At 57.5% G+C, this 17,165-nt stretch overlaps 1 protein-coding gene across 1 annotated transcript; it reads left to right on the top strand.

The window, feature by feature from the left end:
• Positions 1 to 4,621: 4,621 nt before the first annotated feature.
• On the top strand, positions 4,622 to 15,766 carry LOC128968038 (prominin-1-A-like). The gene is made up of 24 exons (XM_054382359.1): positions 4,622 to 4,760; positions 6,016 to 6,077; positions 6,296 to 6,501; positions 6,907 to 7,027; positions 7,180 to 7,243; positions 7,674 to 7,763; positions 8,041 to 8,231; positions 8,311 to 8,385; positions 8,709 to 8,772; positions 9,045 to 9,204; positions 9,461 to 9,613; positions 10,879 to 11,002; positions 11,185 to 11,276; positions 11,501 to 11,585; positions 11,698 to 11,841; positions 12,057 to 12,128; positions 12,333 to 12,422; positions 12,553 to 12,606; positions 12,947 to 13,027; positions 13,347 to 13,415; positions 13,511 to 13,600; positions 13,853 to 13,965; positions 15,325 to 15,342; positions 15,715 to 15,766. Exons 1-24 carry the CDS (start codon positions 4,631 to 4,633, stop codon positions 15,764 to 15,766), a joined length of 2,400 nt encoding a protein of 799 aa, XP_054238334.1. The 5' UTR covers positions 4,622 to 4,630.
• Positions 15,767 to 17,165: the final 1,399 nt, after the last annotated feature.

Here is a 17,165-nt window from a genome sequence, read left to right as displayed (position 1 = left end):
GGAGGCTCTTTGGCTGTGCTGGAGCAGCCAGTGCCCTTGGCTTCCTGCCCGCAGCCCTTGCGTTTCCCCCTGCCCTGCCTGAGTCCACCTGGGGCCCCTTTGCAACCCCTGGCTCCTGGTACCTCCTACTTTTGTCTTTTTTTAAGAAAAAAAGTAATATTATTAAAATTGTAAGTTTAAAAAAAAAAAAAAGAAAGAAAAAAAAAACGGGACAAGCCTCCCCCAGCCCTGTTGCCAGTACCCCCCACTCTGCCCTGAGCCCCTCTCACCCCGTCCTGACTTTTGTACAGGCTTCTTCTCTTGGGAGTCGCGTTTTATATCCAGTTCGGAGAGCTTCAAACCAAGGAGAGACTTTGCAGACTTCCTTTCTAATCCCTCCAGGGGCTGGGGGGCGGCAGCCCCCTGCCTCCCTCCTCAATGTAAATCTTGTGTGCTGTTGTCCCCGCTCCCCGCCCCCCGCCTCGGGTTCGTGTACCTCGTGCTTGTACATTTCCGCGCTGTAGACAGTGTGTATGATACTGTTCTTTCAATGTGTTATCACTAGAGCAGGTGCCTCCATTGATGTTAGGGGAAACAATGAGAAAAATAATAATTTGGGGTTTTTTTGTTTTGTTTTGTTTAAAAAAAAAAAAGAAAAAAAAAGAAAAAACATCCCCTCCAAGGAGAAGACAGGAGGTGCTGTGGGAGGGTATTTGTGCTCACCAGCTTCTTACTCCAGCAGTCTTGGGTAGGGGGTTTGGAGAGCACTGGGGTCAGGGCTGTCCATGGGCACCCCCCCTCCCGTCACAACCCCAAGGTGGGGTTGCAGCAAGTGCTGCTGTGGGGGTGGCCGGGGTTGTGGGGGGGCTGCTCTGGCTCAGAGGAGTGAATGTGTGCAAGAATGTGTGTGAGAGAGGTTTGTGTGTCTGTGCATGTGTAAGGGAGCCCTGGGGCAAATGGAGCAGCCCTGCGGTTTTGGGGGACAGGGGCTGTGCACTCTGTTCCCTGCCAGACCCCTCCAGCTCCCCACCAGGAATCTTGCAGCACACGTTCAGCTGCCCCATGGGGCAGGGGGGTTGGCAGGTGCCAGTGAGGGGTTGCCCTCAGCACCATGTCTCTGGCTGTAGTGGGAGTGTTGCCTGCACCCTCTGTCTCACCTACTCATGGCTGAGACTGCAAGGGCTTGCTGAGCCGGGGGGGGACGACACATTATGTCCCCCCTCCTACTGTTGTCCCTGGGGTTAGTCAGGGAGATGGGAACCCCTTGGCTCAGCCCGGGCCTGATCCCAAGCCCAAAATCCCCAGAGAGATGGCTGCATTAGCTCCTGGGCCCCTCCTCAGGCAGCCCAGAGGTAGGGACCTCAGCCCTGCAGACCCCCAGGCAGAAGCACGGGGGCTCCCCATGGCCCCTTTGTGGGTGTGGGGAGGTTCCCAGAGTGGGAGCCCATTGTGGTGGGGAGGGGGGGCTCTCTTTGCAATTAAGGTACGATTCCTACCACCACACTGCTGGGCTGCCGTGGAGGGTGTGGAGCCCCCTGCTGCCCCTGGGGCACACTGTAATGCCTTCTTATTTCTTTTTTTTTTTTCCCTTTTTTTTTTCCTCCCCTCCCCTCCATAGTTTGTGCCATTTATGAGTCATGTATGGTACCAATAAAACAACTTTTCGGTTTGACGCTGTCCTGAGCACTTCTTTCTGAGCATGGAGCCCAGCTGATGTGTGCAAGGGGGAAAGGCTTGGGGCAGGAGGATGCTCTCCTCATGCCCCCAGTGCCCTGGCAGAGGGTATAGGCATAGGGCTCACTGTGTTCCCAGGATGATACTGGCTCACCTCAGGCTGCTGGTTTCCAGCCAGGCCCTGTTGGCTCCCTGCCACACCGTGGAAAGCAGAAATCTGCAAGGACAGGGCACAGGGCTGCTGGGAAACAGCCTTGTCCCTGAGCCAGGGCAAATAAGCAGCTTGGGTCTGCTGGGACACCAAGGTGATGGGCGTGTCCCCTAGTGAGCAGAGGGCAGCATGGTCTCACTGTAGGAACAGGACAGCAGCATCTGAGTGGCATGGAGGTGTCCTGGGGGGGGGGCAAAGGAGGGACAAATGACCCACCCCCCAGAGTGTGAGGCACAGCACCAGCCTCCACGGTGAGGAGCTACCCTAATCTTTCAGACACTGCCAGCACTGGAGGCAGGATGTTGGCTTGCAGTTCCCTCAGCCCAGAGCAGATAGTTGACCCCAAAGACAACATTTTGCTGTCACCATTGGGTGGAGGGTCAGGCAGCTGGGTCCAGCACCCAGCCATGGGGATTCAGTGGGCTTGAATTGAGTGCCTCATCCCATGCAAAACCCTGGCCAAATGTGCAGGGCAAGAAGTCTGCAGCTGCAGGCAATGCAGGGGTGAGGGCAGGTCTGTCAGTAATGGGGGAGGAAAAAGGGATGTGGGGGAAACTAGGTTCTTAAAACAGGGTTGATGCAGTAGAGGGTGGGGGGCAGGGTGGGCCACACTTCTTAGAGCAGGGACAGGGCTTTGGACTGACATCTGCACCGGATGTCATCTTGACATCCTTCCCTCTGACAGGGCTACAGTCAGTGGGGCTACCGGATACCTATGCCAGGGTGGGAACTCCTGGCTGGGCAGCTGGGAGCAGAGTAGCTCCAGTGAGCCCAAAGCATGGTAGCACCTTAGGCTGAGGTGTCAACACTCCTGACACAAAACAAGCTCTAGCAGCCTCAATGGGATGCCCTAGGCTGAGGTCTCAATGCTCCTGACACGAAACAAGCTCTAGCAGCCTCAATGGGATGCCCTAGGCTGAAGGGGAACAATGCCCTGGAGAAGCAGATCCTTCCATCTGTGAAGGATCTCATGGATACCTGACCAGATCCTGCCCACACGTGGCCAGGGGAGCAGGACCTGCATCGATCTGGGGGAGCACAGCACTAAGGGCAGCTGTCCCTGTCCCATATAGAGTCACCTGGGACGTGGCAGCCAGCAAGCCACCAGGTCTCAGGGGCTGAGGGGCAGGTATATATAAAGGACATACAGGACTCCCTGCTGGTGCCCACCCAAAAGCCCATGGTGCCCCATGCAGGGATGCAGGGCTGAGCCAGGGTCCAAGGACCATGCTGAGGCATTGGCTGCCCCAAGGAGGGATGCGGAGAGGTGTGGGGTATGTTTGAGGGCTGTCATGGGGACAGGGTGGGCAGCATGGGGGCCCTGGGCACAGGGACCATAGCAGGGTGGGTTGCTGGAAGGGCCAGCACTGTGTCTCTGTGGTGCAGAAAGGGAACATCACCTGGGTATGCAGCAGAGGGGCTGAGGGCACTGCGTAGAAGCTGGGGTCTCTAGGGGCAGATGCAGGATGACAGGGTGGGTCTGGGCAGAAGCAGGGGTTTCTCAGAGTCGGAAGAGGGGGTGGTGGGGCAGTTTAGGGCAGGAGCAGGAGGCCGCGCGGGGAGCGCCGGAGTGGGTGCAGGAGGGTCCCTGCCCGGGCGAGGGTGCGGGGGCCAGGGCGGCCTCATGCCCTGGACAGACCCCAAAGGGCCGGGGCGGAAGGAGCGGCCCCGTCCGGACCTGCCCACCTCTCCCAGAGCAGCCGGTGCGGAGCCGAGCAAAGAACCCTGCCGAGCCGGGGAGCTCCCGCCGCCGCCGCTCGCACAGACGCGCCTACCCGGTGCGTCCGCAGTACATCCGGGAGCGATCCCCGGTCCTTCCCTCGACCCCGCTGCAGCTCTTGAAGCCCCGGCAGGACCCCGGCGGCGAGCGGGGGGTAAAGGACCACCGCGTGGTGTGGTTCCCGAAGCGTGGGAGACTTTCTCGGCGGGCAAGCAGGGGGGATGGAACCGAGCAGGCGCTGGCAGACCTCCAGCCTTGGGGGAAACAATCCCGTATGGGGCCCCCTGGGGCTGTCCCCTGCCGAACGGGATCGAGGGATGTATGGAAAACGCGAGGTTTGCTGCAATACCCCACTCGGGATGTTTTTTAAATACAGCCCCTGGTTTTATGGCCAGAGCTGGTTTGTTCCGAAGCTGTGGCAGGCCCGGGGCAGCCTACCTCGACGGGCTGCAGCTGGTGCTGTGGTGGAGCAGGTGGGATGGCTGATCGTGGAATCACCATGGGTCAAACAGCTCCTGAATAGAGACAGGAGGAAACAAGAAGGAGCACGGGAGTTCTGTGGAGGGAGATGTTTCTTCCCGGTTCTTGGGTTAGGAGTGGTGGTGGACCCTGACCCAGGTATGGACAGGCAGCCTGGGGTGGCCAGGTGCCAGGAGGTGTCAGGGACAGGGTGGGGCCATCCCGGCAGTTGTGACTGAAACCATAAAGCCTGCGTGCTGGCACTGTGCAGCTTGGCCCTGCGGCAGACGTGGGCATACAGAGGTGCCAAAGGACAGGGTGAGTGCTTTGTCTTCGTTTCGTCCCCCACAGCCCCTCTGGACCCTCTTGGAAGGCTGGCCACCTCCTGCCTGGCTCCCCACCGTGCTGCTCCTGAGACTCCCCATCCCTCCTTGGTGCTCTTCTGAAGCTCTTTCCTTCCGGGCAGCAGCTGGCAGGTGCCTGTTTTTTTTCTCTCTCTATTTCCTGCTTGGAAGCAGGGCAGTCCCTGTGCCCCAGCGACACTGACAGTCCTTCTCCGTGCCCAGGCACCCACTGGAGTTTCTGCGATGGAGCTGGGGAATGTCTCACAGCCTGCATATGGCCCAGGGCCTGTGGCACCAGAAGCCAGCACCCCGGTCCTGGTGGCAATGGTACATGGCTTCCTGCAGCTGGTGCAGCCCAATGACCTGCCCATAGGTGGGTGCATGGAGGGGAAGTGTGGGGCTGGTGATGGGGGAGTGGGGCTCCTTGGAGCTGCAGGGTCCTCTTGCAGTGTTGAGTGTCTACCCAGCATTTAAATGCTGCAGTACTGGGTTAGGAGGGTTATGGTGGGGAAGAAATAGAGTGGGGGTACCTGAGATCTACCAGCTGTGTCCTGCCTGTGTCCCATCACAACTGTGCGTCAGTTTCAGGCAGGCCACAGGACAGGCTTTAGTGACAGTGCCACCTTGCACAGGACCTTGCAGAGTCCTGTCCCATCTTTCCAGGTATCTTTATCCCATGCCCCAAGGAAAGGTGCGGAGCCAATGCTGTACTGCTTACAAGTTTGTGGGGTTCTTGCCTGGCTTGCAGCTCTCTGTGCTTGCAGGTGACAAGGCGTGCTTAGGGAGGACCCATCTTGTGGGCACTGAAAGCAGTGTGTCCTGGTGCCAACATGGCAGCCCTGGGGGCACTCCCTGCACATAACCCACTTGCCAGTGCTCACCCTTCCCCTGCCACCTCTGAGGCAATGTGCCACTGGCACAGCTCTGCCCTGATGATGTGACTGCAGGTCAGCATGAGTGATGCCAGGACACTGTGGCTCCTCAGTTGAGTGCTGCTTACCTGTGTGTGAGGGTGGGGGTGCCACTCTTGCTGCTGCCACTTGTGCTTCCTCCTTCCTTGGGCTCAGCCTCTGCTTGTCAGCAACTTGCTGGCAAACAATGCAATGGCTTTGTGGCCTTGTTTGTGTCATGCAGATACTGGGGTACCATCACATGACCCTGAGTGCCAACAAGGCTTGTAACTAAGGCCGTAGGGCATGGGTAGGGCAAGCCCTGGGGATGCAAGAGGCAGTGCAGTGCAGGGGACACACCCCACAATGGCAGCGCCAGCGAGGTTTCTGTCTGGGGCAGGACTGCAGGAGAACAGCCCAAAGACATCTGAGGTGGTTGTCAGAGCATCCTACCACAAGCCCGTTCCCAGGTGCCTGCTGGGGTGACGATCTCCTTGCTCCATGGACCCCTGAGAAACTGGGGGCTGGTGACGCTTTTCCTGGTTGCAAAAGGGCTGTGCAACATGACAGCTGGAAGGGAGAAGCATGCCATCTACTCACAGCCACTCTGAGCCACAGTGCTGGAGCTAGGAGGTGTTGTGAGCCCCTGTCTGGGCTGAGCAGGGTGTGAGACCCTCCTGGAAAACCCGCCCAGTACCTAGTGCCTGCTCACAGACCTCTCCACTCCTTGTCTCTCAGAACTGATCACAGATTTTGGGCAGCACCAGAGTGAGGAGGACAGCAAGGAGCCAGTCCAGGAGGTGAGCGGGCAGCCAGGGCAGGGAGCTGACAGGCCCAGACTATCATGGGATGGGGGATGCTTGTGGGTGTTGCTCCAGGACTGAGCCCCGGGTGCTGGGCAGCAGCAAGGGGAGATGTGCAACAGCCCGGGGAGACCCTTCCACACCGTGGGAGACTCTCAGAGCTGGGGAGCTTTCACAGGGACATCATTGTTATGCTCTCATTCTTCCTCTCCCAGTTCCTGGTCTATGAATTGGGTTTCCTGGTCTGTGCGGCCATCGGGCTCCTCTTCATCATCCTGGTGCCCCTGGTGGGATGCTGCTTCTGCTGCTGCCGCCTCTGCGGAAACTGCGGGGGCCGCATGTACCAGAAGCAGGGCCGGCGGATGCGCTGCCGGCGCCGGGCGCTCTGGGCCTCGGCCCTGCTGGTTTCTGCTCTCCTCCTGTGAGTGCCCTTACCGGGAGGCTCCAGATGGGACCCGAGGGTGGGTGGAAACGCCGGCGCTTGGCGGCTGTGCCAGGAAGCTGCCATTGTTCTCAGGAGGAGATCCCAGCGCGGCGGGACAAAGGAGAGGAAGCGGCAGTGGGAGGGGGAGCTGGCCCCGAGGGGCTGCTTCTTGGTCCGGTGCAGACCCTTCCCGACAGCTTCACTGTGGAGAGATGTGGGTTGGGCAGGCATCAGGCCTCCCCATGCCTCAGTTTCCCTCTGGGATGCACTGGGAGCAAGGCTCAGCAGCATGCTCTGGACCCTGCAGCCTGGGGTCGGTGTGGGCGGATTCCAATGGTCCTGATGGTGGGAGCATCGGGACCAAGTTCCCCACATGCTGACCCTGCCACCCTCCCCTTGCAGGGCCGGTGACATCTGTGCCTTCATCAGCAACACCCGCTTCTCCCAGGCTGTGCATGGCACCTTCCCTAATGTCAACAACACCCTGGACAATGTTCACACCTATGTGGGCTCCATCCCCGAGGTACACCTGGTCCCCCGAGGTACACCTGGTCCCCCTGCCCTGCCTCGGGTCCCTGATGAAATTCAAAGAGGTCCCCTAGGGAGGGGTCACAGTGAGGCTGGAGGGAGGGAAGGGTTCCTACCTGCACTGACACCGCGTCTCTGTCCCTGCAGCAAATCAATTTTATCATTGACAGCAGTGACGTCCCACTGGACCATGCCAATCGCAGCCTTCAGGGTGAGGGTGTGCAGCAGAGCGGGGCTGGATCCTCCCTGTGTGCCTGTGGAGAGCTGCTCTGGAAGGGCTGGGGGTGCTTTGGGAACAGTGGTGCCTGGGGGTGCTATGTGGAGGTGCCTCACTGCCCTGCAGATGGTTGCTGACCTTGGTGGCCACTGGGCTGGTGTTCTCATGGGGCTGTCTAAAAGGAGTGGTTCTGGGGGCTCCTCCAGGCTTCTGCTCTGGTTCGGCTGATGCTTTCCCCCATTTAGGCTCCTTTCTGATGAGAGTGGTGCAGATGGTGGCAGAATGGGGGTGTGCCCTCAGTCCCTTGCCTGGGGATGGGTGTGGGATGGGATCCTTGAGGGAGGGTCAGTGTTTTCAGCAGCTCCCTTGAAAGCCCTGGGACACTGCGGGTCTTGTCACTGACATGTCCATCCCACCTCTGCAGAAATTGGGTCCAGCCTGGGTGGCATGATCATCTCGGACATCAGGAGCAGCGTGAATGGGGCTCTGGGGCCCCTCCAGAGCGTCTTGCATGGTAGTACTTCATTCCTGGAGGGCTGGCAGAGCCTTGGAAGGCACTCAGGGGGATGCTGGGGCTGAGAGCTGGGATAGGTGCATGTTTCAGTAAGGCTCCCGGGGGTGTGGTGGGGGGTGGCACCTGACCTTCTGGCTACAGTCTAGGGCAAATTCTGGGACTTTGGGTTGTGTCTCTGTGTTGCACTTTTTGATGGGTCCCCAAGATTCAGCTGGGTGAGGTCAAGCCTCCGTTGCACTGTCAGGATGAGGCCCTGATGCCCTCACTATCTCTGCAGGGATGGAGACGCTGGAAGCTACCTTTGGCAGCATCGCTGACACTCGCTCACGTCTTGAGGAGCTGCAGAGCAACTACAGCCGGCGGCTGGCCAGCCTGCGGGACAGCCTCAACCAGACCCTGCAGCGCTGCGGCCACCCCTGCGGCAACGTATCCCTGAATGGCCTCACCTTCAGCACCAACTTCAGCACGGTCAGGAGGGGCAGGGTGTGAGCTGAGGAGCCCACACAGCCCTTTCCCCAGCCCCCTCACCTCTGGCTCTTCCCTGCAGATCCCCAGTGTGGAGCAGCAGCTGGAGGCACTGGGTGATGTGTCTGGCTCCAACATAACAGCTGAGTTAGAGAAGGTAAGAGGTCCTCTGCTGCACGCAGGCACAGGGACAGGTGCTCCTGGCACTGCTGGGGTTGTGCTCTTGAGGGGCTGGCTTAGGAAGAGCCCTGCTGGGTTTTAATTCCTGTTGTGTGGAGGGGAGCGCTGGTTAGAGGTCTGCCTTGCCTGGACCCTGCCTGCTTGTTCCTGCCACCCCTGGGCACTGTTATGGTCAGGACTGAGTGCTGGGGGAGCCTGGCTGTCCTCTGCTACTGGGACCTCAGGATGGTGGGAATGTGCTGCTCAGCCCTGGGCTGTGAGCACGGACATCAGCTGCACACCATGCATCCCTGGACACAGGTTAACAGCACGCTGGCCATGATCTCTGACAAGGTGCAAGAGCAGTCCCAGGACGTGGTGACGGGTAAGCAGAGCTTTGTGCCCCAAATTCCCCCTTTTCCAGGGCTTCATACTGCCATCCTATCCCTCCCTGAAGACTTCTCTTGCTGCCCCTCCCCACTGCCTGCAGCCCTGCTGTCCCCAGGTCTCCATGTGCTATCGTGCTGATGCCATCCCTGACCAAAGCCCGCCACCTTCCCACCCTCTCCAAGTCCCTGCTGCCCCAAGCTCATCTGCCCCAGATAAGCAGGACCCAAGCATCAGTTCACAGCACCAACATGTGCATGTCCCCTGCAGAGACCCAGGACCAGCTGGGCTTCATCAGGAAGGAGATCAGGAGCTTGAAGGAGCAATTGCCATTCCCAGAGGTGGAGGAGAATGTCAAGGCCTTTGTGGACGATGCCATGTTGGCACTGGAGGAACACAGGGAGCTGATCATTGCCTTGGATGGGCTCAGGTAGACGAGGGGCTGCTGTATGATCCAGCTGTCTTGTCTGGAGTCTCAAGTCTTGGTTGCTGGAGATCAGGACTTGCTTTGTGAGGATACTGTAGGAGCAGGGTAGCCAGAGCTGTGCCTTGCAGCCACCCATGCCTCTTTTCTACTGGGGTGCCTGCAGGCTTTTTCCTCCATGCGAAGGTAGCTTGTGGAATGCTTGACACCAGTCAAGCTGCCAGGTTGTGTTGTCTGACTCCTGCTCTTCCTCTTGCCCCAGGTGGAGTGTGTATACCTTCCTATGCTGCATGGTGCTGCTGGTGGTCCTCTGCAACCTCTTGGGGCTGCTGCTTGGTCCCTCGGGTCTGAAGGAGGATGTGCTGCCTACACAGCGCAGCAGCCTCTCCAACGCCGGTGGGAACTTCTTCATGGCGTGAGGCTCCCTTTGCCTTGGAGGACGTGTGTGGGAGTGGTGGGATGGGTGGGAGTGGTGGGATGGGTGGGCAGGGCTGGCCTGGGGATGCTTAAGCTTCTAAATGCCAGGTCCTGCACTTGGGTCAACAACAGCCCCAATCAACACTACGGGCTTAGGGCAGTGTGGCTGGAAAGCTGTCTGGCTGAAAGGGACCTGGGAGTTCTAATTGATGGGCAACTGAATATGAGCAAGCAGTGTGCCCAGGTGGCCCAAGAAAGCCAATGGCATCCTGGCTTGTATCAAAAATACTGTGTCCAGTAGGAGTAGGGAGGTGATTGTCCCCTTGTACTCAGCTCTGGTGAGGCCACACCTTGAGTTTTGGGCACCTCAGTACAAGGGAGATGTGGAGGTGCTGGAGTGAGTGCAGAGGAGGGCAAAGAAGCTGGGGAAGGGCCTGGAGAATAAACCATATGAGGAGTGACTGAGGGAGCTGGGGCTGTTTAGTTTGGAAAAGAGGAGGCTGAAGGGAGACCTCATTGCTCTCTACAACTACCTGAAAGGACATTGTAGAGAGGCTGGTGCTGGTCTCTTCTCACAGGTAATTAGTGACAGAACAAGAGGGAATGGCCTCAAGCTATGACTGGGTTGGTTTAGACTGGACATTAGGAAGAAAGAATTTCACAGCAAGAGTGATCAGGCATTGGAATGTGCTGCCCAGGGAGGTGGTTGAGTGACCAACCCTGGATGTGTTTAAAGGTGGTTTGGATGTGGTGCTCAGGGATGTGGTTTAGGGGTGACCCTTGTAGAGCAGGGTTCTCGGTTGGACTTGGTGATCCTGAGAGTCTTTTCCAACCTGAATGTTTCTGTGATTCTATGATTCTAAATCATTTAAATTACTGTGGCTTAATGGCCTGCCCCATAGCAACTCACTACACAGGTGGTAAACACGAGGGTAAAAGATGGTGCCAGCGAAAGGTGTTTGGGCAGAGTCCATTCACCCTTTGCTGTCGGGCACCTGGCAGTGTGTGTTGTCCTGCAGCGCTACAGGGGAGTAGCGGCTTGCAAAGCTGCAGGAAGCTACACTGGGGTCTGAGCCCTAGGGTACAGCTTGGCCATGCTCTGGGGGGCAAAGGCCTCTAGAGCAGAGATGTGCTTGTGGGAATGGGGGTGCTCGTTGTCATTTCTGGGTGCAAGAGGTGTGCAGGCTCTGGAGCTGGAGGCAGTTCTAGCATCTATGCTGGGACACGGGGCCTTGGGTGCTGATGGTATCTCTGTCCTGGCAGAGGGGTTGGCTTCAGCTTTATCTTCTCCTGGCTGCTGATGCTGGCGGTGTTGATCACCTTTGTGCTTGGGGGGAACATCTATGTGGTCATCTGCAAGTCCTGGCGCAGCCAGCAGCTCTTCCAGGTGAGCTCCCTGTGGAATGATGCCCCCTCCCTGGAGAATGATGCCCCCTCCCTGGAGCTGCTGCAGCCTTTCCGATGGCTGCTGGTGGAGCGAAGGCAGTGCTGGTTGGTTTGGGATACTCTTTCCAGGTGTCCTGCTCTGCTCTTAAGTCTAGTTTCTCAACCTTTTTTCCATGCTCTCAGCTCCTAGATGAGCCTGGACTGATACCTGGCTTCAACCTGTCAGAGCTGCTGGGCCAGGAGGCTGGTACCACAAACTTTTCGGAGATGTACAGGTGGGTCCCAGCCCTTGCACTGTGTTTTTGGGGAGGGCTACAGCTACTTGGTGCCTTAGGGTACTGCACAGGATGGAGGTAGCTTGCCCCACCTGCTCTGATTGTGGGCAGGTGCCAATGCCAGGGAAGAAGTGAGCTGAGACTTGCCCATACTTGTGAGGACATGCTTCTGGGAGGGGATGTCTCTCACCTGCCCTGTTTTTAGCACTGTGTCCTTCCTGCAGAGAGTGCCAGCGAGATGCTGCCCTGTGGCAAACGCTGCACCTAGACAAAAGTGTGTCCCTGGACGAACTCCTGAACATCAGCCAGGTGAGCACAAGGGTGCCAGAGTCTGAGGAGCAGGGCTGGGGTGCAGGGCTGGCACTGGGGGGACATTGAGGGGCCAGCACTATGCCCTATCACATCTCCCCTTGTCTGGCAGTACACTGGACAGATCTCCATAGCCTTTGAGAAGACAAACATCACCCTGAGCCCCATCTCCCTCCTCAGCCAGACCCAGAGAGACTTGCTGCAAAATGCCAGCCGGGATGGGCTACCCCCCAACTTTAACCTCACCCTGGACCAGGTGGGCTGGGGACAGCTTGGTGTTGGGATGGAGGGTCTGGATGTGTGTTGAGGGTCCCTCTACAGGCTCCTATGATGTCCATGTTACCCCTTGGGCAACTGGGTGCTCCTCTGCCTGGAAGGATCTGGCTTCCCTCTGTCTTGCAGGGATGGGCTATGCCCCCCTGCCATGAGCCCCATTCCCTGTTCTCATAGCTCTCTCTCTGCCTTTTCTAGCTGCATCAGAATGTGACCAAGGAAAGCCTCCTGGACCTGGCTGCAGAGCTGGAGCAGCTGGCAGACAAAGAGGTGAGAGACTGTGACATCCCAGGGCCATGGCCACCCTGTCCCTAAAGTCACTGGCTGCAGCAGCTCCTCTGCAGACCTGCCTGGTTGCTGAAGAAAAGCAAAGTCCTTCACCCTTGCCTAGCTCTTTTCTCCAGCCCTGTTCCATCATCAAATAGCTATGGTAGGGCAGGGACCCTGGGGCACTGCTAACTGCATCTCCTCTAGGGCACAGACATCAAAGAGAGCCTGAAGGATAATGTTAGGGAACTGAGGAAGGTGAATGAGGAGCTGCAGACAAGCTTCTCTGGGCCGCTGGTGAGTGATGCCAGGGTGTGGAAGGACCTGGGGGTGATGGCTTGGGTTCCACCAGAGCTTGAATCCTGCTGGTGGGGTCTTGGATGAGCCATGAGGCTTGCACCTCTGAATCCCCTCTCATCATCCCCAGAAACGCCTGGAGGAAGACATCTACTCCGTGCAGAGTGTGGCTGTCCACCTCGAGGTAAGTGGCACAATGGGGTGTCCTGACTGGACCCCAGTCTGGGAACACCCTGCAAGGCACCCCTGAGGTCCTGCAGTGGAAGCGGTGGAGGCTGTGGGACTGGGGGCTGCTGTGGGACTCCCCAGGCAGGCACTGCAGGGGCTGTTCATGGGGAGTTAGGGGGCACATGTCATGGACCCTGCCCTACACAAGCTCCCTCCACCTGAAGTATTTGGGCACAACCAGTGTGTGACTGCTGGGGACACCCCAGCTCAGAGACGCTGCACCCTAGAGACTGCTGCCAGGGGAGTGGGGGGTATTAGGACCCCCATCAGGCTGCTAAAAACACCTTTCACCCCAGGTACAGACAAAAGATGCGCTGGACAAAGCCAGTGAAACGGAGGAGTTCCTGGATAGGGAGATGGCAAACATCATCAAGAATGTAAGCTCACCTTGCCCTGATGCCAGGCCACCTGGTGGAGATGTGACTGGACCTTCACACCAAGCCCTCCCTCTGCATAGGGCTGCCAAGCAATGCCTGGTTGCTTGTCCTGCCCTGTTGTCTTCCCTGGGGGTCCCCTACACTCTTGGATGCCTTCTCTTCTTACAGCACCCTAGCCAAGGGGCCAGGGTGGGTGGGGGCTTGCAGCCCCATTGCTGATGGGTTGAGGTGATCTGACAGCTCTGATCTGGACATGGAGGGGACATGGAGCATACTGGATGTGTACCATATAGACTCTGTGCTTGTCCCTTTACCACAGGAGACATTGGCTTTTGTGGAGCTCCTGATGGGCTTTTTTGAGACCTACATCTCCTGGGCCAAGAATGCGGTGAGCTGAGCCTTTCTCAGTGGGTTGGAGGGAAGGGAAGCTCAGGCTGAATGGGTTAGGGGGCACCACTGACACATGCTGTCCTGTGTCCTCAGCTAACAAGAGATGTGGCACGTTGCAAGCCCATAGCTCAGACCCTGGATAACGTGGAGGCCATCATGTGTGACTACCTCCTGGACTCTCTGGTGAGTGTAGCAGTGATGTGTAGGGTGGCAATGAGGTCCCCTTGTCCCTGTCATGCACAGAATGAGGGGGGACCTATATCTGTCTCAAGCAAGCAGGGGTCAGCATCTCCCTGGTGGATTGCTGTGCCTAAGAGCAAAGGTCAGGCTGTGAGAAGCTGTGTGTGGTGGTCTTTGTTGTTGGGGGAGAGCCTGGGAGCTGAAGAGGCTCTTCCAGTTGCTGTCTTGCCCTGATGGTTCTCTCCCTGCACCCAGAATGCCTTCTGGTTCAGCCTGGGTTGGTGCACCTTCTTCTTGCTGCCCAGCATCATCCTCACAGTCAGACTGGCCAAGTTTTACCGCCGCATGTACATTGCTGATGTCTACAGGTGAGAAGCTGCCAGCCCCCTGCTACCATGCTGGGTTTGGAGTCCCCCTGAGCACTTCAAACTGCCCCTTCATGTGCCTTGCAGATGCCCATGGAGTTGATCCTTGTGGCTGTCAGCTTCTGAGGACAGAGATGTTTAGGAGAAGAGCCTGGCTCTTCCTGCTCTGCAGCCCTCCTCTGGGCAGCTTAATTGCAGAATCCTTTTGGTTGGAAAAGACCTTTAAGACTGATCATTGAGAGTCCAGCTGCTAACCCAGCATGGCTAGGTCACCATTAAGCCATGTCCCTCAGCACCACATCTATGTGGTTTTTAAATGCCTCTAGGGACGGCGACTCCACACCTTCCCTGGGCAGCCTCTTTCAGGGTTTGTATGGTAGGGCTGCAGCCCTTCAGCCTGGCCCCAGGGTCTGCCACCTGACTAGATCTGCTTTGGACTGATTTTTTTTTTTGAGCTGGGGCCCCCAAAAGGCAGCAGTTGGATACTGCCACAAAATGTAATGAGCTGTGTGGTTGGTGTCACTGCCACGAGGGCGCAGTGCTTGCTCATGTGCCTGTAGCCAACCATGGCTCAGGGTTGCCTCTCAACTCTCTGGGGCCCTCTGGCTGGCAGCCCCACCACCAGTGTAGTCACCAATGCCTGAGGGTATTAAGTGGTTCCCAGTTGGATTTCCAGCTGCTGCTGGCTAGGGCTTGGCCATGCGCTGCAGCTGGTTTGATGGAGTTTTTCCAGCCCTGGCCCATCATGTGCCACCCCACTGCTCCAGGGTCACAGCCACCTGGGGAGCTGAGGTCTACAGCACCTCCATGCCCATCATGGCCTCAGCCAGCCTTCCTTCCCCTGCCTGCCCCACTGCTCCTTGCTCTGTGGAGCTCTCCCAGGACCCGTGCTGGGGTTGTACGTGGTGTGTGCAGGACATAACACTGAGCTGGGCTATGCCCTGCCAGTGCTTGTCCCCACCGGTGGCCCTGGTACCTTTCACTTCCCCTCGCAGCCAGTGGCTGAGCTGCCTGGAGACATGGACTCAGCTGCCAGGGAACCTGGGGGAACTGAAATTATGGTGGGGCAGTCATGTGCCACTGCACCAGGGGATGTGGGGGCCCTGCTCTGCCTGCCCAGGGAAGGTGCAGCGATGCTTTGAGGGCAGTAATGTTTGAGGGGCTGCAGGAACCCATGCCCTGTGATCGGATTGGGCAGCTGGGATGGAAGGGACCATAGCAGCCAGCACTCCCTCACCCATGTCCTCCTTGTGTTCCCCTGGGAAGACCTTGCCCCACTGGGAGGTGTTGGGCTGTCCAGGAGGCCTCACTGACACTGCATTCTCTCTTTTTTTTTTTTTTTTTCCCTTTTGTTTCCTCCAGGAATGAAGCCTTGGAGATGTAAGTAGCAGCACCAGGTCTCTGTGTGGGATGAGGGGCAGCTCCTGTGGTATGAGAACAGTGGCAGGGGGGGCAAGAACAGGGTCAGTGCAGGTCAAGGAGAGTGCTGGTACCAGGGGAGGGCTGGGGAGGTAGAACTCCTGAGGCATAGACTGTTCTGGAGTCCTCCCATTACCACCCCATGCTCCTAAGTGTGGGGTGCTGCTGCTTGCAGCCTCTGCCAAATTGGTGGAAGGAGGGTGTCTTCATACCCCTTCCCTGTGAAGGTGAACAAGAGATAAGATGATATTTGGCCATCTCTGTGCATTCTGGGGCTGTCCCTTGCTGTTCTGTGTGGCTTGTGGCATGACATAGTTGATCTTGGTTTTGCAGGCCACCCATGTTCAACCTCTACCAACTCCCTCGTCCATCCATGAGGTATTAGCTCCCATTGCCCACAGCACAGGCAATGGGAGATTGCCCACAGGAGATGGACACATGTGCTGTCTGCTGCAGCTTCTCCTTGCACTGTGGAGCAGGGTGGGGACTCCTTGGATGAAACCCCTTCCTGAATTTCCATTATGTGACAATGCCCTGATCTGGGGGTGTGTGGGGTGTGTGTGTGCCCCTTGTACCACTCCATGGTGCCACCAGACCCTGTGGGCTCAGGGCAGCTTCTACCATCCATGCCACCACAGCCTATGCTGCTGGCCAGCAGGAACCTGTTCCCCAAGGCCCCTCACTCAAAAAATGTGACTATTTATTTTGCAGGGAGCCTGACTCTTTCCAATGTTGTGATTTTTGGTATGAAACAATAAATGGGGTGTACATGTGCACTGCAGGATGTGGCTGCTCTCTTCACATCTGGCTGTGCTGAAAGGACACAGGGGTAGGGAGGGTTCCTCACTGCTGCTACAAGCTGGCTCTGTGGCTGGGACTAGAAAGCTCTTCCTGGAGTCCTCAAGTGTGCCATTGCCATCTACAACTTGCTTTTGGGAGTCTTGACCCAGCCCATGGGTCGATTCAAGACCACTGCTCATTGTCATCGGGGCTGGATGATGTTCCTTTCACTGGGCAACCCTTTGCACCTGCATGCAGATAACCCACCACGGGTGCAGACCAAGTTGTTCTTAAGAGCAAGTGCTACTTTGTGCTGCTCCTAGGTGCAAGCATGGGGACCATCCTGACAGCTGGGTCAGGCATAGGGGAGCACACAGCCACAGCTTGACTAATTTTCTCTGTTGCAAAGCCCAAGTCTATCTGGCCAGCTTGCCCTCTGCTATGTGCATCTGCTTTATTGCTTTTCCCATTTGCTTTCAGATCTTCTATTCGCTATTTTTTCCTTCAGGCACTATCTGAAGCTGCACTGGCCTCACCTCCTGCTATCTCCCCCCAGCACATGTCCTAACCATAGAGAGCTCTGAGCTTGCCTTTTACCCAGTTGAATATGCCCTGGGGCCTGGCTCAGCCCCTGCTTCCCCAGGGATGCACACCCTTTCTGGTCTTGGCATAGCACTTCCCTCCCCCCCCTTGTCCTAGAGAAATTTGAGCTCAGTTTTGTCTCTACTTGCTCTGCCTTTGCTCTCCCTCACCCTAAACCCTCAGCCTTCCAAGATGTGAATGTTCTGTGCTTCTCTAGGGGCTGCGTGTGTAGGTTCCCAGCCCTAGGCTGTCCCCACCACACAGTGTTCCTTGCTTCCTCTTCCCTTGCCGTGCCTTGGGGACACCAGCATGTGCAGGACTGCTGCTGGCTTTGCAGGCACTGCTCCCTCTCTGCTCAGCCTCCAGCCACAGCCTTTTCTTCTCTGCTGAGCTTGTGCTGGAAGGCAGGAAGCTTGATCCTC

This window comes from Indicator indicator, chromosome 7 (assembly GCF_027791375.1).
Source record: "Indicator indicator isolate 239-I01 chromosome 7, UM_Iind_1.1, whole genome shotgun sequence".
Classification (NCBI taxonomy): Eukaryota; Metazoa; Chordata; class Aves; order Piciformes; family Indicatoridae; genus Indicator; species Indicator indicator.
This window is presented reverse-complemented; position numbering and strand designations above follow the sequence as displayed.